At 40.1% G+C, this 26,272-nt stretch overlaps 1 protein-coding gene across 3 annotated transcripts in view; it reads right to left on the bottom strand.

The window, feature by feature from the left end:
* Window positions 1-26,272, bottom strand: part of ANO4 (anoctamin 4) — a 241,271-nt gene that overhangs the window by 147,191 nt on the left and 67,808 nt on the right. For all 3 annotated transcript variants that reach the window (XM_015567602.1, XM_015567603.1, XM_006769374.2), the window contains exon 2: window positions 15,223-15,414. In XM_015567602.1, coding sequence (XP_015423088.1) covers window positions 15,223-15,277 — 55 coding nt within the window. In that variant the 5' untranslated portion in view covers window positions 15,278-15,414. The remainder of the gene's footprint in view (window positions 1-15,222; window positions 15,415-26,272) is intronic.

A 26,272-nucleotide genomic window follows, 5' to 3' on the forward strand; every position in this document is an offset into this window, starting at 1 on the left:
GGCAAGTCGGCCAAGAAAGACTTGTCTGTTGGCTGTCTTTCATTTTTTAAATCATTCCTTAATTGCCCCTCATCCCTCACTCTTGTACATCCCCACAGGCTATGGTACTTCTGGTTTGTTTATTTGTTCTTTTTTAGCACATGGAATTCTATTTAATAGTAGAAATTTTACATTGTGATAGCATCTTTTTAAAAATATATATATATATTTTAATATTTTTTAAACCTCACCTAAGGATATTTTTCCATTGATTTTTAGAGAGAGTGAGAGAGAGAGGAAAAGTCAGAGAGAAATATCGATGCGAGAGAAACACATTGATTGGTTGCCTCCTTCATGAGCCCCAACCAGGGTCCGGGCTGGAGAGGAGTCTACAACCAAGGTACATGCCCTTGACTAGAATCAAACCCAGGACCCTTCGATCCACAGGCCAACACTCTATCCACTGAAGCCAAACTGGCTAGGGCTGTGATAGCATCTTCAAGGTCAAGTTGTGGTTTGGATGTAAAAGCACTGGACTGAGAGTTTATTTCTACTATAATTGAGGATTTATAAACAAAGTGGAATTGCCATTTTTGATGCTATCTTTAAAGAGGATTTATTATCCTTTTCCTAGCCATTGAGTTTTTGTTTTGTTTTGTTTTTCCACCCCATGCAAAGGATTTATTTTCTGCAATTGGGCTAAAATATGGCACTGCTGTGTATGGGGTGAGACAGCATACAAAAGGCACTGGCTGAGTTCAGTCCGTTCTCTAATTTGAGCCCAGGCCTTGACATGAGGGTCAGAAAATAATCTTTAAAACTCAGGGAAGCAGAATGAGTTTTGTTTGGAACTAGAAAAAGGGAGCATGAAAAAACAAAGGTCTACTGCGGAGCAGAACAAAAAGCAAGCTATGAAGTGGAGCATCACTTATATTGAAAAGAATAGTAACCCATTTGAGTGAATACTGTATCTTTTCAATGGAACCCTAATGGTTTCTTCTTTAGAATGGTCTTCTTCTGCTAATTTAAATTTTCCAAGGCTTTGTTTTACCAACTTGCTAGAAAACTTGCTATCAAATTGTTTGAAGAAGGTAACAGCACAATGAATGAGGGAATCAAACCACCAAAATTAAAATCTTGCCTCCGCCAATTATTGACTGCATGTCCTTGGTCAAGTTATCTAACTTCTCTGTGCCTTAGTTTCCCCAACCATAAAAAAAGGAAAACAGCATGAGGATAGTATGAGAATTAAGTGAGATAATGAATGCAAATAGCTTAACAGAGATTGAGATTGGAACTATGGGAAAGTGCTTAACAAATTATAGCTGTAATTTTATTATTATCAAATGTTTATTTCTGTATATAGACAGTACTACAGATATGCTAGCTCACTGGAAACAATATCTTAAAGTTTCTGTCCTATGATATCATCTTGTCCCAGCATGTAAATGTCACAACTACATAAGAGAAAAATAACCATGCATAAATGGGGAAGGGGCTGCTTAGGTTTTTAAAAGAGATAAAAGAAGGTTAAAATTACTTGGGAAAATAATAAAACATATCAACAAAACATCATTTTACATTGGGTGGGAGGTTGGGTGGGGAGAGATCAACCATAACCCATGGACACAGACAACAGGGTGGTGAAGGCCTGGAGCGGGGGTGGGAGGGAGGCTAGAAGAGGTTGAGGGGGGTGGAGGGGAATACGTAATACTTAACAATAATAAAGATTTTTTTAAAAATCATTTTACAAATTCTACAAGAGAATAAAGGACATATTCTGTAACTAATGACATTTCTCTAGGATTATATGATGAGCTTCACAGATAAAGGAAAAGCAAGAGAATAACTATTTTAGATTTCAGAAGGTTTCTAATTCTATTTTATATGGCATAATCGTTAAAGTGGGATAATTTGATCCATAACCATTAAGTGTTACAGTTTCCAATTCAAAAACTGCAATCAATGCTTCAGTTTACTCTGTTCTTGACCCTTAAAATATAGTCCCAACTCCGATGCTCTTAATACTCTCAGTACTGGTCTATGGATGGGAATAGAAAATAATATTCATTAATTATGAGTGGCTAAAAGATAAAGTCAAATGAAATCAATACACAAGAGAAACATCTGACAGAATCAGAAGGAAAGAGAAGCCATACAAATACAAGAAGGTGAACGGACCTGTGTCCATGTACAAAATGAGAACTCCTCTTACTGGTATCAGCACAAGTTAACTGGGAAATGGTCTATGGTGCGGTGACCGAAAAAGAAATGATTAGAAAGATTTGTATGCTCAGGCATACAAAGCTTCAGAATTTTGCCTGTGATGATGGTGACAACAAAAATGATCACTACCACTTATTACTGAGCACCTACTATGTGACAAGGATCATATTGGGCACTTTACATGAATGAATTTTTCATAACAATGCTGTACAGGGTTGCCAGATATTAAACATAAAAATATAGGGTTCCCATTTTAAATTTCAATTTCAAATAAACAACTAAAATTTTTTTCTTATAAGTGTGCCCATGCAATATTTGGTACATTCACCAAAAAGTAATCGTAGTTTATTGACATTTAACCATGAGTTCTGTATTTTATCTGGCAACTCTAACACCATAAGCAGGTATTAATACCCTCATTTTGCTGAAAAGGAATCAGACTCAGAGCAATTGGGTCATTTGGTCAAGTCTGTATAGCTATTAGGTAACATATCTGTTTATAATATCTAAGCACAAAGCTTGCATTCATAACCAGCACAATTCACTGTCTCTCTTATTATGCTCTTTGTCCTATCAAGATGGCCATCTCCCCATCCTCCTGTCGAAATCCTGGTTGACCTTCAAAGTCCAATTTTGCATCTTTTTAAATCTTTCTTAAATTTTCCACAATAGGAATGTTCCCATATCTTTATTAATATTTCTTCCAGCCATTAGTGCAGTTTGGCTTCTATTCTAGCTGATTAAGTTCAGATCCCTGCAGTGGGCATTCCTCATGTGTATTTCCTTTTACTAATATCACATCTCTTTCCTTTTGGGGAAGGTGCCTTTCCCTTACCGCAGCCTGGGTGGAAGGAGAAACCAAAGGGTCCTATCTCGTATTATAAAAGCTGAAGAAGAGGTCTCCTGCCCCATCCTTTCTCTCATCAGCCTCTACCCAACCAAGGAAAAGGAGTATGGCCAGTAGAACCTCTGTCCCAGGTCTTCAAAACTTGAGCCAAATAATGAAAAACGTAAAAAAATAGTAGTTCAGTGTTGAGTAGTTGAGTGTTAACCTATGAACCAGGAGGGTCATGGTTCAATTCCCAGTCAGGGCATGTACCCGGGTTGCAGACTCCATCCCCAGTGAGGGGAATGTAGGCGGCAGTGGATTGATGGTTCTCATCATTGATGTTTCTATCTCTCTATCCCTCTCCCTTCTTTTCTGAAATCAATAAAAAAATATTTTTAAAAATTGTAGTTCATTTTTTCCAGATAGTTAAATAGTCCTTTTCTTAGTTTCTGTTCCTTTTGCAAAGCTGGTTCTCTAGGCTTTCTTTCCATATCATTCAGCTTTACAGGAGGCAGTGGATCGATGGTTCTCATCATTGATGTTTCTATCTCTCTATCCCTCTCCCTTCTTTTCTGAAATCAATAAAAAAATATTTTTAAAAATTGTAGTTCATTTTTTCCAGATAGTTAAATAGTCCTTTTCTTAGTTTCTGTTCCTTTTGCAAAGCTGGTTCTCTAGGCTTTCTTTCCATATCATTCAGCTTTAAATTCCTTATTTGCTTCGTTTAAATAATTGGCTTCAGTTATTTATAACCAAAGAACACTGGCTGATCACCAATTTGGACACAACTGAGAGCTCCCTAAGGACAACATGATAGAGTTCTACACTGTATGAGCCCTTAGGAAGTATTTTCCAAATACATAGTTAGCACATAGTAGGCACTCAGAAAAGGTTGTAGACTCTAAGGGAAATGAACTAAAATAATCTAGGGCTGGTGGCACAGAGATCTACAAGACTGTCTTGCTCTGTCTTTTCATATTTAACAATAGGTTTTCAGAAAGCACTTTGGGAATTGGGATTATTAACTTTGTAAAAAGTAGATGGATGACTTAATAGGCCTCAATATGGCTAAAATGTCCATGCTGCCTCTAAGATCTATGACTCACTACAAATTAGAAACTCAGTTGAGAGCTCTTGTATAATCTCTCAACAGAGCTATGATGCATTAGTCTAAGTACACTACAAGTAAAAGAATGAAGCTAAAGAAGTCCCATCTACCTTGCAGAATAATGAGTTTTAAATATGTATTTTTCATTTTAATCACTTTTATTGATTCATGCTTTTAGTTTGTATTCATTTAAAAACAAAGTACATTAAATATATCCTCTTATTGCTCTATAAATGCACACAGTTCATTCTGTATATAAAAAGTAATAATAATGGTGCTAAAACACCAAGATGGTTATAAAAATGACATCCCATCTTCAAACACAGTATTGAACAGCCCAATTTAGAACAACCCAACAAGATACATAAAAGTTCCACATATGAAAAACATACAGTGTGTATCTCTACTTCAGTACTGTGCTTATACTTGATCTTTTTCAAAAACACAGTAGGGCTTTTTACTCCCTGAAAAGGGCTGACATGTGCAAAACAGTGCGAATTATAGCGTCATTGATTTCAATCTCATTACATTCAAGTCAGAATAAAATTTTCATTGTACAAAAGAGTAAGCTACATACTTTGAAAAAGACAAAGCAAAGCTAGAAACTAAAGCAGATTAGGGGGCAATCCCTTAAGAGTAGAAACCCTAATGTTACACTCAGTATGTACTGATTGAAAGCAAGAGCATTGCAAACAGCATGGTGGCTATCAGGCAGGCAACCCTGGCTTAAATAATCCGGCATGATCACTACTATATGACTGTGGTCTGGGCTACTTAAAGGAGCAGCCAGTTCTCCTCATACATGGGGGCTCCTTCACCTGAATTCCCTTTAAGGTCCTTGAAAGAAATCACTTGATGATAAAAAAAAAAAAACTGTCTCTGCACACCCCATCCCCACCCCCACTGCAACAGAATCATCTACATCACATTTATCTGAAAAGGAAAAAAATTCTCTGGCACTCGGAGTAGGTTTTGAAAGGGGCTTAGCCCCCTAGTTCTTTTCTCCTTTTCTGAAGCCAGATAAAGAAGCTGTAGAGCTTTACTTAAGAACATGCACAAAAATGGGGGGCGGGGTGCTTTATTCACAGAAAAGACTTGGAACCAGCTCGTTTCCAGGACGAGTCTCTGGGATTGGTGAAGGAGTGTATGTGGCAGAACTAGCGGATTTTGAGCAAAAGCAAACATGCTCAAAAGAAGAAAAGTATGCTTTTCTTAGTCCTTAAAGGAACTTACTCATAGCAAAGAGTACACAGACAAGGCCATGTTGTTACAAACACAGCTCTGCCCAGGCCAGTCAGGTTTTAAGCTGGGTCCCCACTGTGAGCCCAGTCCCCCATGGATTCAGTGAGGATACAAGTCATACTAATCTTTCTCTAACTAGGAAAAGAGAAAGAAAGACAGCACAAATGTACGACAATGCGGTACATCATCTGTAATGTTTTAAAGGCCAGCTCTTCTCTCTGCTAAGTGTCACTGAACTATAAACAGTGAAATTTATCACCTTGATAAAAAAACAACACACCACAACAACACTAAATTACCAAGCCACATGTTTCCATTATTTAAAAAAATAAAATAGAAGCCAGTGTTAAAAACTCACACTTTGAAAGAAAAATTTCACAATGGTACCTGGGAGCATCCTTTGCTCTGTTTCAGGTTTTCCTTTAGAAGGGGCAAGTCTAAAACATCCTTTAAAAACAAAAAGGAAAAATAAAAGACAAAAGCAGATAGAGACAGACTCATAGAGAAAGAGGCTGGCAGCTGGGAGGAAGGGAATTTGAGGGGTTGGGAGTGTGCAGGAATTAAGCAAAGAAAAGAAAAAAGAGAAAAACTCATGGACATGGACAACAGTGTGGTGACTGCGGGAGGAGGGGTTGTAGGAGAAATGGAAGAGGGTATGGGGAGATAAATGGTGATGGAAGGAGACTTGACTTGGAAGGGTGAACATACAATACAGTGGACAGATGATGTGTTATGGAATTGTGCACCTGAAACCTGTGTAATTTTGTTAACCAGTGTCACCCCAATAATTCAATTAAAAGGAAAAAATAAAACAAAAGTAATTAAGATCCTATCTGAACTGTTTGGGAGGTGAGGGTGGGTACTTAAGTGAGTGAATTTCCAGTGTTTATATAACATCCAAGGTCATACTCCATGAGAATGAGGCACAAAGGTATTCTACAATGTTGACATAAGTAGAAATAACAGCATCAAGTGTTTTAGGTACCAGTTTAAAAAACTAAGACTTTAGCCCTGACTGGTTTGGCTCAGTGGATAGAGCGTCGGACTGTGGACTGAAGGGTCTCAGGTTCGATTCCGGTCAAGGGCATGTACCTTGGTTGTGGGCACATCCCCAGTAGGGAGTGTGCAGGAGGCAGCTGATCAATGTTTCTAACTCTCTATCCCTCTCCCTTCCTATCTGTAAAAAAAATCAAGAAAATGTTTATACCTTTTGCAAAATTTAGACATCAAAGGAAGGAATAAAGATGTTTTAAAGAAAGCATTACACACAACCTGACCGTGAAAAACAAAAAGTAGGTCGTTAACTTCACAAGAGGAAGTACCATCAGTAAATATTCAGGTGACCAGATAAAATGCCACCAAAATATTGCAAAAGCCTTCCCAAATGCTTCTTTAAGTTCAATACATTATTTGGTAAATGCAATACAGATTGATTTTTGTGGGGGGGGGGTGTGTGTGTATGTGTTGGGGAAGAAAGTGTGTGTGTGTTGTGTGTGGTTTTGGTTTTCTTTTTTCTTTTTGGTTGATGGAGAACTTTTCCATTGAGTATAGAAAGAGAGAGGCTTTAAAAAGCACCTTGAGTGCTATGCCCTTTTACAAATATGTATAAATAAAGTTATGGAAGGCTATTTCTATCCTCGTTACTATGTTTACAAAGATCCACTCCCCCAAAAATGATGCAATAAACTAAGCCAAATAGGTCTTGTTTGACAATATCACATGCTCTAAGATCTAGGATTTAGGGATTAAAAATTATGCTATCATATGTAGATATATAAACACAGGGTTTTAATCCTTAAATGTATTACCACTGTAAAGACTTGAGAAATTCAGTCTCGTCCCATTACATCCAACTTACCACTGAAATTCTGGTTTTAAAGTAAAAAAAAAAGCAAGGCTCTTCCTGGCAACTATAACAAAGAAAAACCAGCAGTGAGTGACTGAGGGGAAAAAGGAATTGCTGAGATGAAACTATCACTGTAACTCCCAGCAAATGTCAATGCTATCCTTATCTTATACCTGTGATTCTGGAAGCTTTCATTGCTGCTCTCTGAGACTTGCTCCTGTAACTATATCTAAATGTTTTCTTCCCTCTCCAGTGCTGCGTCATGCTCTAGATGTGAAATTGCCCAGTTATTTGGGTGGGGAAGGCAGACAAGCTGCAGGAGGAAGGGGCGGAAATGTAATGGGACACTTCCAGTTCAATTTCTTCGAAGGAAAACACTATCTACAAGCGAAATGTCCAGAGCTCTGTGTATGTCACAAAATTTTTCCAACTTCTTTTTTATTTCAGCCAAAATATTCTGCCCCTAGAATTGAATTAGAATAAAAGAAAAAATTCACAAAAAGGCAGCATGCCCAATCTAACAGGTCACAGATAGATATAAAACATTAAGTCGGGGTACATCGAAAATGAAGAAAAAGCCCTGGCCGGTTTGGCTCAGTAGACAGAGTGCCAGCCTGCAGACTGAAGGATCCAGGGTCAATTCCTGTCAAGGGCACAAGCCCAAGTTCAGGGCTCGATCCCCAGCAGGGGGCATGCAGGAGGTAGCCGATCAATGATTCTCTGTCGTCATTGGTATTTCCATCTCTCTCTCCCTCTCCCTTCCTATCTGAAACCAATAAAACTATATTGAAAAAAAAGAAAATGAGAAAAAATAAAAATACATATTAGAAGCTAGAGTGAATGGCAAGTACAAATAAAAGGTATACATCTACATTCTAAAGCTTTGGAATGTTTCCCAGTGTAGGGAGAAAAAAGCAGCTATCCATATCCACTATTCAGGAGTGTTGTATGTTGTATCTGTTGTTCCTAGATGATTTGTTGTTCCTAAATGTGTGTTTTTGTATATTTGTATGATATAATTTTTCTTAATTATAATTCTATGCTAAACAATTGGCTTTATATTTTCAACCAATAGCCAATAGTTTAACAAGTTATTATAAAATTAGGCAGAGATTAATGTAGTGATGTGTTTTTAAGGTGAGAGCAGTGACCAGAGAAAGTCTAAATTATCCCATGCTGATGGTACACTGTTAGGAAATATCTTAATAACATTTATTTAAATTGTATTACATTAATATAGGTATAGGATGTCAATTAAAGGCTGACTGTACTCTGCCTGGGTCAGACACCAGCAGAATAGTCTATGCCAGCGGTTCTCAACCTGTGGGTTGTGACCCCTTTGGCGGTCGAACGACCCTTTCACAGGGGCCGCCTAAGACCATCCTGCATATCAGATATTTATATTACGATTCATAATAGTAGCAACATTACAGTTATGAAGTAGCAATGAAATAATTTTATGGTTGGGTCACAACATGAGGAACTGTATTTAAAGGGCCAGAAGGTTGAGAACCACTGGTGCTATTCTGGGCACTGTGTTTTCAAAGAGGCAGCCATGAAATAAGACTGTTTCTAAGAGCAGAGTGGGCAGGAGGTTATCTGAAAAACATGCCACTGAAGGAAGCATTGAAGAAACTAGGAAATGTTTCAGTTGACAAGCAGCTCAAGATGAGTTTTTTAACAACTCAAGGATCATCATTTGAAAGAAGACTTACATTTACTCTATATAACTTCAGAATGCAAACCTGTATCCAGTGGGTGGAATAGATTTGACAAACAGTAAATAATCATTTAGTAGTGGAACCTACTCTGAGTATCTCATGGGCTTAGCAAGGATGGGGAATACAAAGATAAATACAGTTCCTGCCTTCCAGGAGAGCTATAAAATCTAAAACCAGGTGGACCCAATAAGGCTTCCAAGTTCTATAAAGATCAATTCTGAGCAGTGAGATTTAGAAAGCCTTTTGGGAGAAACTGGAATTTGGGTTATATTTTGAGAAATGAGAAGTAGAGATCAATTGGGGGAAGGGCTCCTTCAAAAAACAGGGAGGAGCTTGAGCAATGACAGAGAAATGGAAAGTACTAGTAAAAGCCTACTTGAGCAATAGTGAGGAGCTGATGATGGTTCAAGTAGAGTCAGCAGGTCATGGAGTACAAAATGACATAACCAGGGCAAAAAAGAGGGAGGTTACAGTGGAGAGGGACCACAAGGTTGCACTTACTTCTGGACAGCCATAAAGATTTTTTAAGCAGAGGAGGGATAATGTTGATCATCATCATTAGAGAACTTTGGGGTGGTCTGAAAAAATAACTAAAGAGAGCCATCGAAGGCAACTCTCCAACATCCAAACGCCTTTTATTGGGCCCCCCAGAATTAACTTCTCATCATCTGTCTTTTCTCAGATTGTTCCCTTCATCTTTTCCAATAAAAGCCTGTTGTTCCCAGAGGTCACTGCTTCCCTGTGGGATTTTCTGCTAGAGCGCTGACACCAGTGGATCTGGAGAAGGTATCTTCCTTGAGTCTCTTTTAGTATTGAGGTATAATAGACATATTATTAGCTTCAGTTGTACATAGCAATTTGATAATTGTGTATATGGAGAAATAATCACCACCACAATAAATCTAGTTAGCATCTTTCACCATACAGAGTTACAATTTCTTTTTCTTATGATGAGAACTTAGATTTCCTTGAGTCTTAATGCCACTTCAGACCATTGTTCTTCCTTCTTCCCTAAACACCCCCAGCTTTAAATCTCAGGTTGTTATATTTTATCACCTTCTATTCCTCATGACTGCATTCACCTGCTGCCTCCCAGGTCATGCTTCCACATTTCTTAATGAGGTTAACTCCTGGCTTATTATCACTCTCCCCAAAACTATTCAATTATTGAAAATTTCAATATCTATATAGACAATGCTTTCTAAACCCTGGCCTCTCAGTCCTGAGAATTCTTTACTCCAATGATCTTGCCTTATTATAGTAACTCATTTCATATCCTAGTCTAGACTTGCTTATTGCTAATAATAGCACCCTCCTCCATAACATCAGTGTCATGAGTGCCCTCTCTTATCACGTCCTCTTATCTTTCCAGTTCTTCTTCCCACTACCCGACCTCAACACCCTTTCAAATCTCTCAGACCTCCAACCAATTGATTCTATCAGCTTTCCATTGTTCCTCACCCCCTTGATGTCTTGACTTAACTCTTTACAAAGCTTTACATCACATAATCAATTATTATAATCATTGCCTCTCATGAACCTGTGAATCCCAATCACTCTTTTCCTAATTCTTTGGCAAAATGCAGCCCTGACTAAATCTAACCCCCCATCTATTCTACGTCTTCACTCATGTGGCTAAACAAGATTAAAGCAAAACACAACTATGGTGACTCCTCCTACTTTAATCATAACCATAAATCTACAACAGCCCTCGAATGTGACTGGCAATCATATTTCTTGTTTATCATACCATCATATCATCCTAACATACAGATTCCCCTCCACCTCTCCCTCTTTCTCTGCCTCTCCCTCCTTGGCTCCATTCTCATTTTCAGCCATAACCTTGCTTCCCACATTACAGATAAAACTGACAGTGGGAAAAGAACTTCTCATCACACTGACAACATACACATATTGTCCCTTCCCATCTGTTATCACAAATAAACTATTCATGATTGTATTGTGCGCTACTCTCATCTCTCTCACCGATGCTCACATCATGAATTCTCCCCTCTTTCCAACATCATGAATTATCTACTAAACAGTTGCTATTTTGAAAAGAAACTCTCCCTTGACCTTATTTCTCCTCCAGCTTCTTCCCTATTTTTTCACTGCCACAGCAAACTGCTCAAAAAAGTTGTCTGTATTTAGAGTATTCAATTTATACCCTCCCATGCTCCTTTAAATCTACATTAATCAGTATTTCATACCCACCACTTCACCAAAACTTCTCTTATTAAAATCACCATTGATCTTCACTTTACTAAAATCAATGGCCAATTCTTAGCATTGGACTTACTTGACTTTTAGCAATATTTAACCGAGATAATCACCACTCCTCTCTTCTTGATAAACTTTCTTGACTTATCTTTCAAGACACATAATTTCTGGCTTCTTTCCATCCTTGCTGGGCATTCTGTCTTGGTCTTCTTTCCTGCTAATTCATGTTCTCTTTTACCTTACTATTGGAGTGCCCCAGATTTCAGCTCTTAATCCTCCCCCCTGCCCCATCTTTACCTCTTTCTTTTGTCATCTCTTTTCATCTCAATGCTTCAAAGACCATTTATATGTCAACAACAGTCAATTTTAGATCTCCCTCCAAGACCAATCACTCAAACTCCAGACATGTTTATCCCACCACTTACATGATCTTGCCAGTTTTTAATATTATCAGGTTCACAATCAGACTTCTGATCTTGGCCCTACTTCTGACTTAAAATCCACCAAATCTGTTTCTCCTACAGCTTCTCCATTGGATATCAATCAAATATATTCAGATAAAAAACCTTGGAGTCATCCTTAGAACTCCTTTCTCTCTTACCCAACATTCAGTCCATTGGGAAATCCTGTTAGCCCATCTTGAAAATACTTCCAAAATCCAAATCCTCACCACCACTTCTGCACCACCACCCTACTCCTACCCCTAATGATGAGAGCTACCATCATCCCTTGACTAGATTGTTATGGTGGCCTCCCATGTGACCTTTCTCCTTTCACCCTCTATCTATATAGTCTATACTCAAACAGTAGCCAAAGTGATCCTTGTAAAATATAAGTCAGATCATAGGATTCTTCTCTTGACTAGATTGTTATGGTGGCCTCCTATTTGACCTTTCTCCTTTCACACTCTCTATCTATATAGTGTATTCTCAAACAGTAGCCAAAGTGATACTTGTAAAATATAAGTCAGATCATAGGATTCTTTTTCTCCAAACTCTGAAAGTGCTCTGATTTCACACAGGATTCAAAGTCCCTACCGTGGACTATAAGGCCCTGCCCAATCTGTTCCCACTGGCCTCTCTAGGCTGATGTTTTCCCCTCACTTTAGGCTCAGGCCCTCTGTGCTGATCTTCAAACTTCTAGATTCATCGCTATCCTAGGCTCTATCCACTGACTAGCCCGCTGCTGTAATGAACTTGCCCATTTACATGGCTCTCTTGGCTCCTTCTAGTCTTTTTTAATCCTCACCTGAAGATATGTTTTTTATTGGTTTTTAGAGAGAAAGGGAGAGAGAGAAACATTGATGTAAGGAAGAAACATCAATTAGTTGCCTTCTCTCTGTGCCCCGACTGGGGATTGAACCCACAACCTAAGTATGTACCCTGACCAGGAATCAAACCCATAACCTTTTGGTGTATGGGAGGACACTCCAACAACTGAACCACCTAGCCAGGGTGCTCCTTCTAGTCTTTGATTGCACATCTCCTCCACGAAGTGGCCTACCCTGACCACCTTATTTAAAATTTCAATAAGCAATCCTACTACCTGATTCCCCTACTTTTCCTTTTACCCATAATACTTATTATCTTCCTAAACACTATATAATTTACCTATCAGATTCTCTGAGGTCAGGGACCTTTGTTTATTTCATTGCTGTATCACAAGTACTTGAAGGATAGGCCTTCAACAAATATTTGTTGAAAGAAAGGCAGGTAGAACAATTTAGAAAACTACTATAATTTGTCAGTGATAACACAATAAAGCTGGAAAAATTTGTTTATAAAAAAAACTATTGTAATAATCTGAAAAATAGTTAATGATGGTTCAGTTCAGTCTTACCCTACTCATATTTATTGGAGATACAATATATATATAATCCAGACTTCTCATCCTTGAAAACCTTATGGTGGAGAGACAGGTAATTTAAAAAATGTTAAAATATAATGTGGCAAAAGCAAGGCATCCTAGAGAGAGCAGCATGAGCAAATGTTGGGAGACATGAAATTGTACCAGGTGTTTGAAGAGCTGAATGCAAGTCAGTCTGATTAGATGTCTGATTAATCTGATTAATGGTCTAGTTAATGTGCCAACTTGTCTAGACTACAGTCCCCAATTACTCAATGAACACTAGGTATTGCTGTGCTGTGATAGAAATCTGAAATCAGTTGAAATTAACTTAGGAAGATTATCCTAGGGAATCTGAACAGAACTGATCCAATCACCTGAAAGGCCTTGAAAGCAGAGCTGAGGCCTCCCTGAAAAAGAAGAAATTCCACTTGTGGACAGCAGCTTCATCTGCACCCAAGAGTTCCAGTCTGCCCTTCCTGACAGCCTGCTCTATGGATTTCAGACTTGCCTTGACAGAACTCACAATCATGAAAGCCAATTCCTTGTAATAAATCTCTAGTATGTATCTTTCACTGGTTCTGATTTTCTGGTTGAATCCTGACTGATACACCAGCATATAAAGTTTAAGGCAGAGGTAGGCAAAAATGAAGGATGAGAAGCCATAGAGGCTAAATCATGAAGGGCACTTGTTTTCAACATGCTAAGAGGTTTAAACTTTACCCTACAGACAGCAGGACAAGCAAGGTGAATGACATGGTCAGGGTTGAGATGAACTATTCTAGATTTAGTGTAAAGGACCTACTGGGATGGGATGTAAGAAGAAGAGAGAGATGATGGAAATGGGAAAACCGGGAAAGTTGTATGCCAAAGAACTAACAGAAGAACCAAGAAAGAAGACTGTTGGGGGAGCCAGGGAACATGGTTTTGGGAAGGAGTGGTGGTCCATTCTGGTCTGGTGCATCAGAAGAGTCTATCACTTGGCATACTGGGCCTATAAGAGGTCACGAAGGGCCTCAAGAGAAGATGTGGAGGAGCTAGAAACCAGGTAGTGGTAGGTTGAAGAGTGGCTTGGAGGGAGGGAGAAGAGGAAATGGTGTAGATTATTCTTTGCCTTAGAAGATGTTTGGCTTAGAAAGGAGAAGGAAAACTTCAAGAGAGATGGTAAATGAAAGAGAAAGTGGGAACAGAATATGATAGGAATGGGAGAGCTTAAGCCTATTTAATAACCCGAGGAGAAAGAACCAGCAGTAAGGGAGGAAGAAAAAGAGAATGAGAGGACACATTCTCCTGAGCAAGGTTCAAGAGAGGAGGGGTGGCCAAGGGCACAGGTGAAGGCTTATTCAATATCATTGGGAAGACCTTCATCTCCTAAAAATGTAGGAAAGATGGAAAGGATGGGAGTAAAGAGAGATACATTTGGAGAGAGAGAGAGAGAGAGAGAGAGAGAAAGAGAAAGAGAGAATGGCATGACATGGCTAGAGATGGAGGCTTGGCTTTAGTTGGGGCTTGGTGGCCACCTGCCCAGACAATACACAGAAGAATCAGATAGACAGTACAGTTGCCTTGTTCAGTGATTTTTCCTCAGCATCCAAGACAATGCCTGGTATATGGCAGGCATTCAATAAATTGGTTGAATGAATACCTAAATGAGCCTCTCATTCAAACAAGCAAATAAAACCTTTTTTGTAAAAAACTACTTGCTTTGATATTGACTCATTTTAACCTTTTTCACTTGTTAAAATGCTTCCAAGAGCCTTGAAACATAATATAATCCCAATCTTCTGCCTTACTCTTAGGAGGTTATAGGCAAGTCAAACCAGGTATCTTGGGCTTCAACATGGGCATTCTCAGGTTGACCTTCTCCCTGGCCTATCCTAGAATAAATTATGAAGAAAATGGCCAAATCCTCTTTTGTTTTAGTGTATAATAAGCTTTTTTGAACTAAGCAAGTTTATTCACTTAGATCTTCATTTAGATTCTACCACTGTCGGCAGAACGTAGCCTTCACCTTTCTGACACATCAAGCTCTCTCTCTCCTCTTACTTGTCTTGTGACATTGAAGCGAAGAAAGGGACAGACACAAGATTCTTTTAAAAAGCAAACTTAATTGGAATTATAGCATAATTCAATAATGAAAATATAACACAGGCTGTTTTTGATTGCTGCTAACATGGGTCCCTGCTGCACTTTCCCCATGCCTTACCTGGGTGGAAGGCTTTGGTTTTCCCATTAGTGATTCCAGAAGAGCTTGCCTCCATTTTTATTGACCTTCTACTTGGTGGGAGTGAGGAATGCCTGACCACGGGCAGGCGACGTGACCTTGGGTGGCTTGCCACACTTCGCCGTTGATGGATTTGCAAACGCTTTTCAGCCCCATGAATAGATAAACTTAAACCTGGAATGAGAAATAGCACCATTATGTTGACTAAGTCAGTTCAGAAAGGCTAAAATGCCAGATTATTTTCTATCATGAAGTCCAGAGAGCATAAACAACTGAGCTTCAAATTCTTAAGGGATGCAAGTGATGCTAGAATTGTGATACCAATTGATTTTCACACTAACAATATTCACTGAACACCGTTTCTTTCAAAAGTGGATAACCTCAGATATCATGACAAGAGTTTTATGAATAGGGATAGTCAATTTACATTTTACCAATATTCCAATGAAGTCAAATATTAAAATGCTTTCCCAAATCCTGGAGAATATGCACATATTTGGCATGCTGCTGTCAGCGGCTATCAATAGTAAGAACTGTTGTTGGGATATCTGGAATTTCAATAAAAATCAAAGAACCTTCTCCAGGGGATTCATGTAGAGGCCAGAGTTGAAGACTAAATTCAGATTTATACCTCTGATAACCTTAGAATTATGTGTATTTCTAGAGCTATTTTATTTGGAAAAAATTCAAACATATCCAAAGCTAAAAATAACAGTATAATGAACCCTATGAAGCCATTACCCAGCTTTAATAAATATGAAGATTTTCCCATAAAGTTGAAAAAGGAAAGGATTTTTTCCAATCTTTTTTCATCTATATCACTCCCTTTGTTGATGGTTTGCTTTTAGGTGCCAGAATAGTTTGAAGGAAATTCCATACATTGTGTCAATCTCATCAAAAACAATATGAATTGCACCAATTTACACAGATTATGTCAATATGGATCGCATGTACTGATACATATAAAATATATCAAATTCTGAGTTCAAAAGATGTTATTTAAAAAAAACACATTGATCAACATTGGAAGTGCTAAATTCTCAATTCATTAATCAAAAAATCGATAAAGAGAAAGAATTAAGCATTTGTCCTGCCTTTACTTTATTAACAACATTTCAAAGTAACCAAATAGTTAATAAGAGTAAGTTCTTCACTCTAGAATTCCAGCTAATAAATTACTGATGGAAAGAGAATTAGAAAATCATTTTAGAAGCCTCAATGAAATATGAAAGATGATTGATTTGTCCAAAGAAGTACTATGAGGATGGAACTGGAATACAAAGGCATGAATGACTGAATCCAGATCTGTTCTTTAAAAAAAAAAAAAAGCCAAGGAAAGGTGCCAGCCTTATTAATACCAACTAGCTAGGGGGATCTGGTCAGGAATCATGCTATTTGATAGGGGAAAGCTAAGCTTCACAAAACCACAGATTTTTTTTTTTTATTATTAAGAGGAAAATCTTTTGAAACTTGAAGGTAAGAATTTAAAGTTAGAAATTACTTTAGTGGTTAGCTAATTAATCTGGTGCCTTATACAGATGAGTAAACTAGGCCTGGCAGGGTAAAATTAGTAAATTTACATATTACCAGTAGAAGAAGGCTACAGTGAGAAGTCTACTAAAAACCCAGACGTGAGGGCAATAAAAAGCCTGCTCAGAGGTAAACTGTAAATCAGTAATAATGGGTCATGCAAGAAGTATAAAGAGTTACCTTAAATTTCTCAAAGGTGGGGGAAAAATATGACCCAAGTCAATTTGTAAATTCTAACAAATCTTTAAGAAAGGATGACTCAAATCAGAATGAGGTTTGGTCAGCATAAAGGAAGCATTAAGCCAGCGGTTCTCAACCTGTGGGTCGCGACCCCTTTGGCGGTCGAAGGACCCTTTCACAGGGGTCGCCTAAGACCATCCTGCATATCAGATATTTACATTACGATTCATAACAGTAGCAACATTACAGTTATGAAGTAGCAACACAAATAATTTTATGGTTGGGTCACAACATGAGGAACTGTATTTAAAGGGTCAGAAGATTGAGAACCACTGCATTAAATCAACCAAGAGCCGGGCCGTGTGGCTCAGTGGTTGAGTGTCGACCTATAAACCAGGAGGTCACAGTTGGATTCCTGGTCAGGTCACATGCCCTAGTTGCAGGCTTGATCCCCATTAGGGGGTATGCAGGAGGCAGCCGATCAATGATTCTCTCTCATCATTGATGTTTCTATTTCTCTCTCCCTCGCCCTTTCTCTGTCTCTAAAATCAATAAAAACACATACTAAAAAACAACCAACAAACAATGCAATAGAGACAAACTGGGCAGTGCCCATCCAGGCAACAGCCTCAGAGCTCGAGAATTCCAAATACACAGCCAGACTGTCCTGACACACAGTTTCACTCTCCTTTATCCCCCTACGTGCCCTCGCTCTGACAGTGCTCACCAGATAGCCTTCAGACTAGGACGTGGCCTCCAGTGCAGGGAGTAATGGTACTAGTGTTCCCGACTACCTGGCAGACAAAGTTTTCGGTGCAGCTAGCAGTCTGGGATCCTGGGCTTCTACACGTCTACTTCCCATGAACTGCTTATTATGTGTCTGGCCCCAAGATCTAGCTTCCAAGCTCACATGTTGTGAGCCTGAGCCTTGGTCTTGGGAAATTCACCCAGATTAGGCCTCCATGCTGGATGACCCACTGGGAGACAACCCGGCAGCCTTCCCTTCGCAATGCATGTCCTGCTCTATGTGTAGGTGCTGGGCAAGTGTGTCCTTAAGCTCCTGCTGTCTCTATGGGCAGGTCTAACACCACAGCATCAACCTGGTATTATTCCATTCCTCCGTGCTCCCGACCACCATTGGGTGCTCCACATTTCCACAGAGCTGCAAAATGAACGTCTGTAGACCCATCAAGATTCCAGAAGAAGGCAGACAGGTGACAGATGAAAGGTCTGGGAGAGATGTTTTAAGTCAACATCAGACAGTATGTGCAGCCTCAGTCTGAGAAAATGAAATAGGCTGCTCTCCCCAAAACATTTCTTCTTGTCCCTTTTGCAGAGGATTACTGGGTTGAAGGGACAAGGACTGTGAGTCAGTGCGGCACTTCTAGCTCTTATATAATTCCCCTCAAAGAAACACAAAATGACAAATGAGAATAAAAATTACACAGTGGAAATAAATGGCGTAGGTACTTGAAACTGTTGAATTCCATGTTTAATAAATATATAATAATGGAGATCCTGGGGATATGTTAAAAAAATCATGAGAATTACCAAGACAGGATGGATATGAGGAAAATGGGTATATTACAGGGGGATTTGGGAGGAACCCCTGATACCTGAGCAAATCCATTCAGGTACTCCAAGAATTAGGACTTCTCAGAGGTTCATATAAAGGGCCTGGCCCATCAGAGTATATACACTGGCCAAGTCCATGGAGGAGGGAGATGTATAAACAAACAGTACACAAGACATAACATACACTTCATGCATATGAAAGCATTAACACTTATAGAAAGTTCAGCAGTCACATCTTCAGAAATGAATTGTCAGCCAATAACTTGCATCATCCAATTTCTTCTTCATTTTAGGCACTGTGCTTAGATATCAATTATTATCACATTTATGCCATAGCACAACCCTAAAAGACAGAGAACTGGTATGTACATTTTACAGATGGAAAACCTGAGGCCCAAGAGGTGAAGTTACTGGTCCAAGGTCATACAAGTGATAACTGGAATTTTAACCCCACTCCTTTCCATTTTACCATGTAGCCTAATGAATTAAATAGCAAAACACAGACTGATTGTTTTAAGTCTGTAGTGGTTCTGAATAATTTATCAAAGTAGGGTTGGATGGTATATCATGTGTCAAGAAAGGTTTGGAAGGTATAGTATTCTGGCACTCCTTGGACCCAAACTCTTACAGAGCTATTATTCCCACCACCACCCTTTGCATCATGCTGAAGTGTCCTCTGGATTCTTGACCAGCTATTAAAGTCCTTCAGCAGCTGAAATCTTCACCTGGAAGTCCTTCCAGTTCCTCTGGCCCACAGTTAACAACCAGTTAATTAAAATTAACCCTTATCACCTTATCACTCAACGCCCTTGTACAGTCATCATTCGCCTGCCAGTACACGGATGTCCCATTTCTCCAACTAGCTCCAGAGTCTCTAAGGGCAAGGATCATATTGTATATATCTCTGATTCCTTCCTTGGCTCTGAATGAAGTATATTCATTACAGAGTTGTGGGGTGACAGTCCCCCTTCTGCCCCTTCTCCCCTGCATGTGACATTCTACGTGAAACAAAGACTCCTTGGGCACAGGCAGAGCACAAGGCCAAGAGCCAGTCAAGGAAAGACACTGCGCATGTTTACCTCTGCAACAAAAATTGAATGCAATACTTCCTGTTTCACTGCTCCCTTGTCATCTTTCCTAGGTTCCTTGGGGCCAGACTTGGCTCCCTCACTGGGTGTCAGCAGGCAACTTTCTCTCCAACTCAGCTGGGAAGATGGAGCCCAGGTAACATAAAGATCCTAATCTTCCCTCCATTCTACCTCAAAACATCTTCTTGAGACCTATCATCTACCTTACATGATAAAAAGATCTGAAGTCACACCTTTAGGGAGGAGAAGAGGGAAGTACAGTGTGTGGTTAAAATGTGGGTGCTGGAGCCAGTTTCTGGGTTTACATCTTGGTCACTCCATTTATCACCTGTTTTTCCTAGAGTAAGTTATTGAATCTTTTTGTGCCTCCATTTCCTCACCTATACAATGGGATAACCACAGCTTATATCTCAGAAAATTGTAAGAAGGAATTAATACCTCTCAAGTTCTTATGGCAGTGCCTGGAACACAGAGCTGCTTGGGTGACAAGTTAGCTGTCACCTTTAGCTTCTATCACATCAATGACAACTTCCACTCACTCTTCATTCTCACACCCCTTAGATTCTAGCATTTAGCATGATTACCTCTGCTGTCTGTCTTTTTTTAAAATATATTTTATTGATTTTGTTACAGAGAGGAAGGGAGAAGAATAGAGAGTTAGAAACATTGATGAGAGAAACATTGATCAGCTGCCTTCTGCACACCCCCTACTGGGGATGTGCCCGCAACCAAGCTACATGCCCTTGACCGGAATTGAACCTGGGACCCTTGAGTCTGCAGGCCGACGCTCTATCCACTGAGCCAAACTGGTCAGGACTCTGCTGTCTGTCTTAAAATTCTTTTTCTCTCTTGTTCCTAATGATGAGATATTAGTGTCCTAGGGCTGCTGTAAGAAGAAGTTACCACAACTCTGGTGGCTTGTAAAAACAAGTTTATTATCACAGCTTGGGGGCTAGAATTCTGAAATCAAGACGTTGAAGGGGCTGTATTTCCTCCTCCAGATGCTCTGGGGGCAAAGTGGGTTCCTTGTCTCTCAGCTTCTTGTAGGTGCCAGCATTCCATGCTGCTCTTTGCCTTATGACTATATCACTTCAATCTCTGTCTCCATAGTCATGTCACCTCCTCCTCTGGGTGTGTGTCTAAGCTCCCTCTGTCTCTCTCTTTTAGAAGGACCCTTGTGATGGCATTTAAGGCCCACTTGGATAATATTTCTCAAAATCTTTAACTTAATCCCATCTGCAAACTCGTCCAAATAAAGTCACATTCACGGGTTCTGAGGATTAGGACATGGACATATACTTGGGAGCCACTGTTAGCCTCACTCTGTGGGCATATCCCAAAGTCTTGGCTTTGGCCTTCCCTTTCTCTACATCCTCTCCCCATGTGCCTTCTGCACCCCATGTCTCCAGCGGTCATCTTTGTGTGGTCAACTCCAGAGGCATCCTGCTTTGCTCTGCCTCCTAAATTTCAAGCCCACTTTTCCTACTTGGTCTGAGTTTCCTCCTGAGAAATTCAATGAGTCCACAGAAACACAATACATAATTAATATTCTGATAACAGAAAACAAAGTTCATATTTATCTGAAGCTCCTCATATTTTTTCTTTCTGTCTCCAAAATTCTATGTAAAATGTTAGTATATTCCTCAATGGAATAAAATTTTTTGGTGCTCCTTCTTCTTGGCCCCTCCAAGGGGCGCCAGTTCTGGCTGCGCCGCACGGTAGAAACGTGCCTGGAAAAGTGACCTGCTTTCAACTGAATGTCACTCCTGTGATTCAGAAGAGCTCTGGGCCACAGGAACATTTGTCGTCCTGTCACTGTTTTACAACTCGCAGCAATAACGTCTATGGGTTGCATCACTCCCCTTGTCGTTTCTTAGTTAAATTACTTTTCAAATCACTGAAACACTGTTTTGAATGTCACTACCATGAGCCAAACATAAGACTCACCCATTCCCAATTAAGAAAAAAGTCATCTGTGGAATGGGGTATTTATTTCTAGCTTCCTCTTGTTGTCAGCTCTAGCTACAAAGTGAAGGACAAATCCAGCACTTTTTCTTCCTAAAACAGTAAGAGAAAGGAGGTGAAAATTCTCCTGGCTACTCTCAGATCTGATTTACTTTTCCAATCCTTCTGGAGCTTTTCTACTATCCTTTCTTATTTGACTCAAAAACATTTTTTAAAAGAATAGATATTTTATTGATTTCAGAGAGGAAGAGAGAGGGGCACTGGGGATCAAGCCCACAACCCAGGCACATGCCTTGACAGGTTCATAGGTCCACAGTCAACCACTGTGCCACACTGGCTGGGCTGGTTCAAAAACATTTTATAAAATATTTATAAAGTAGGCTGATAGCCTCCCATATCCTAGGGAGAAAAAAAGACTCAAACGAACACATAGGAATGCACATAGTAAGTGTGTAACCCACCTGTCATTAGCTGAGGTGTGTTCCCAGTAGAGGGGGCAGGATTTGTGCCATCTCAGTCAGGTGAGCTCAGGTGGACCCAGAGCTAAGAGATTCTGAGGAGCTTTAAGTCTCAGAAAAGGCGGGTAAGAGAGCCTGGCTGAGTTGCAGGGCGCAGTCACAGACGCAGAGATCTCCCCTCTGGAGGCCTGAGGCTGGAGCACTGCTTAGTCTCAGCAGGCCCCATGACAGCATCTGCTACCACCCAACCTTCCTTGTGTGCACGGTGCCTCCCACTGTTCAATCTTCCTGCACTGTGCCATTACACAGATCTGGCAACACCAACACAACAAAACCAGGAAGAATTTCCTGCCAAGTCCCTGTTATTTGTAATGTTGTGACAGTTGTTTGTCTAAAGCCACATTGGCAGCCAAGCACTTTGAAAAGAGACCAAAACTGCTAGATAGGACTAGATATCAGATTACCCAGATTTCACTTTTGGCTCAATGTCTGTATGAAGAGTTTACAGAATTCCAAAGAACAAGAGCCTGTAAGATTTTTTTAACCAGCATGATTTGATTTCAAATAAAGTGCTGGAGATCAGTTTCCGGGCATTTTCTAGATTCTTTATAGACTTTTTGTAACTTCTTTCTCTCCCACAACTGGGGCTGGTTTAGAGTCTCTTTTTGCCCCTGCTATGGAATTCTACTAGAAGGACTGCATTTCAGGAAACCATAGTGAGTCACTGGATTACTGTCCCCAGATTTCCTACCTTTTCTCCGCTATGTGACCCATTAATACTTCCAAGTAAAGAGAGAAGATATATTCCCTCCATTGACTTGGGCTTGGTCATCATGACTTGCTTTGACCACGGGGATGCTAGCGGATGAACGTGGAGATGTGAAATGTGCTTGTATGGTTTCGGCTGGGTCTCTGGTGCTTCTGCCATCACCATGGAAAACACATGCTCCAAGCAGCCATAGACCCAAAATGAGACACACAGAACAGCCTCAAATCTGACCTGCAGCCCTGAGCCACACCCCACTCACCCCACCAAGATCGTTCAAACACCAACTGCTCAAAAACTCCTGAACAGAAGAGGTAAAGGTCTCAGGATCTGACCTACTGAGATTTGGGGTTGTTGGTACACAGCAGAGGACTGACAAACACAGCCCCAGTAACAGTCTTCATAAAGTGGAATGAATGGTACTAATGGTTACAGTTTGGTCATAAGTGGTAAGTTCACAAATAAAACCACCCTCCTTCTTGCCTGAAATGCTCTCCTTCAGACCCCAAATTCAACACATTCTTCTAGAATCAACTCATTCATTGCCCTTCTGAAGAAGCCCCACCATTCCCAACCTCCTACCCAGCCCCTCACCTGCACTGCCCTATGCTGACAAGTCCCTTCCCTGCACTCTGTTAGCACAAAGCTATCCACCTGCATTGTAATTGTCTGCATATCTGTCCCCTGAATTAGGGACTGGACTGAGACTGTGTCTCCACCCCCTGTGCCCTGGGAAGCAGACTCCTGTGCACTGCATCACCAGGCTCCCTCATGGGCTTCCAGGTACCTCAGCCACTGGGAGGCACCAGCAGAGGCTGGAGAGTAGGAGGAGTGTGTTACTTCCTCCCTGCTCCCTCCCTGCTGTCTACTCCTGTGGGGTGGCCCCTCTGCCACAGCTCCCTCTCTAGTAGGTCAACATTATCTTTGTTTCTTTAGACAGAGCAAAGACTCTCCACTGTTGTTAGACGCTGCTTCACCATCTCCTTCATTTCCTTAACCTTTGCAACATAAAATCTCCTTTTATTGACATCTGCTCATTTCCTGGAATTGTGTTTCTACCTGAACCTTGATTATCAGAGTCTTCGAATTCCATCTCTTTCAATTTTAACAGATAATGGCTCTACATCCTCATAAATCAACAACATCACTGAAAATTCCTTGGAAGGCTCCCAGGAACATCATGTTTGTTAACTTTTACCTTTATTCCCCAAGACTTTCTCATTTTGTGTTAGTTGGGGTCATCTTCTCCTTCTCCCCCCCCCCCCCACTCCCACTACTCTGAAGGCTAACCTAACTTTACCTTATCCTGTGATATTTAACTCATCCTGAGCCTTTACATTGCCACTCAGGGAAATAGAACAGCTATGGACTCAGGAAAGCTTAGGGGTTTTCCTTGTGTTCTGTGGACTTGGGCACAATGTACCCCCCCACCCCCGTTCAGACATACAAAAGATATAAAACTTACCATATGATAACAGTATACAAGGTGGGGGGAAAGTAGGTCTACAGTTGTGATTATGCAAAACAATTTATTCTTGTATTATTAATTTATTAATTGTAGTATTATTTTCCATACAAACAACTGGAAACCTGTCTTGTCATAGGTGACAGTGAAGGGTGTGAACAAGATGAAAGTAGGCAATTGCAAGTATATAGTTTAAACTTAATACCTTGGGAAGGAGTTCTTTTTGAGATCTTCAATTGTTTATTGATTAATCCATTCAACAAACATTTGTTAAGCACTAAGGATTCAGAGAGTAAAGGGCACAAAGAAGGTGGTATTGCCTCTAAGCCTGGGCTGCTGAGTAAGACTCTAACAGACAGAGATGGAGAGAAAGAGCATTCCTGGCAGCAAAGGCACAGGGTATGAAAGCATGAGAAAACAGAGCGAACTGAGAAGAGGAAGAGGTGTCCAGTGTCAAACATGCTTAAGGTGTCTGAGCAGTAACATTGGCTATTCAGACTATAAGTAATGATAATGACAACCTACTTCTGTATGGAATTTAAAATTTGTAGAAAACTTCTGAATGCTACACTAACAGCATCTTCAGGTTAAGGCTATGGGGAGTCCCTGACATTATGTGAACAAGACTGGGGGTGGAGGGGTTGGACATCATCAGAGCAGGAACTTAAGAAGACTGTTTTACTTTAACTGGGGCAATAGATTGAGGCAAGAATAAAAGTAGAGTCTGTAGAATTTGATAGCCTTTTTTATGTTTAAAGGTGACAGGAAAGAATCAACATTGATTTTGGATCTGAAGATTAAAAAGGAATAAGAACATGAATAGGATATTTTGGTTTGGCTTCCCATATGCTTGGTCTCTGGCTTCCCTGAGACATCCAAATAAAATGTTCACCAAGCACTGCCAAAAACGGAGGTGTGGTGTTTGGAAATGTTTCTGGCTGGAGTTCTTTAACTGGAGATTAATGCTCAAACTCTGAGAAAGGCTTGTAATTTCTGAAGAAAAGAGGTCACAGATAAAACCTGCGGGAACATCTACAAAGAGAGTAACCAAAATAACAGCAACAAGGCAGTTAGCATCCCTTGAGGGTGCACTATGTGACAGGCATTGTTCTCAAAGTGGTAAGTATATTAACTCATTTAATCATCACATTAATCATATGTGGTACATGCACATTCTTTATCATCATTTTACAGATGAGAAAATTATGGTACTGAGATAGTGAGTAACTGGCAAAGGTCACAGCCAGTATCTGAACCTAGGCAGCCTACACAGCCAACCTACAAGTCCTGGTTAGCCTACTCAGCAGTATTGCTCTCAGCAGAAGGTAGTGAACAGGACTGCATGCTGAGGAAGGCTGAAAAGTTAAGAACTGAGAAGAGAAAGGTTTTAAGTCAGTGGTTCTCAACCTTCCTAATGCCGCGGCCCTTTAATACAGTTCCTCATGTTGTGGTGACCCCCAACCATAAAATTATTTTCGTTGCTACTTCATAACTGTAATTTTGCTACTGTTATGAATCGAATATGCAGGATGTATTTTCATTGTTACAAATTGAACATAATTAAAGCATAGTGATTAATGACAAAGACAATATGTAATTATATGTGTGTTTTCCGATGGTCTTAGGTGACCCCTGTGAAAGCGTCATTTGACCCCCAAAGGGGTCATGACCCACAGGTTGAGAACCACTGTTTTAAGTGAACTGAGACACAAGAAGCTGGAGAGTGAAAAGATGAGGCAATGAGCACAAGAAGCACAGATAGTGAATCAAAAACACACAATTGTGGACCTATGGTAGATAGAATGAGGGCTCCCCAAAGATGTTCACGCCTTAAACTCTGGAACCTGTAAATATGTTACCTCACATGGCAAAAGGGGTTTTGCATATTTGATTAAGGACTCTGAGAGGGAGACATTATCCTGGATTACCCAGGGGGAACCAATCTAATCACACAAGTCCTTAAAAGGAGATAACTTTTATACACACACACACAACTCACTCACTC

Source organism: Myotis davidii, unplaced genomic scaffold (genome assembly GCF_000327345.1).
Source record: "Myotis davidii unplaced genomic scaffold, ASM32734v1 scaffold120, whole genome shotgun sequence".
Lineage (NCBI taxonomy): Eukaryota > Metazoa > Chordata > Mammalia > Chiroptera > Vespertilionidae > Myotis > Myotis davidii.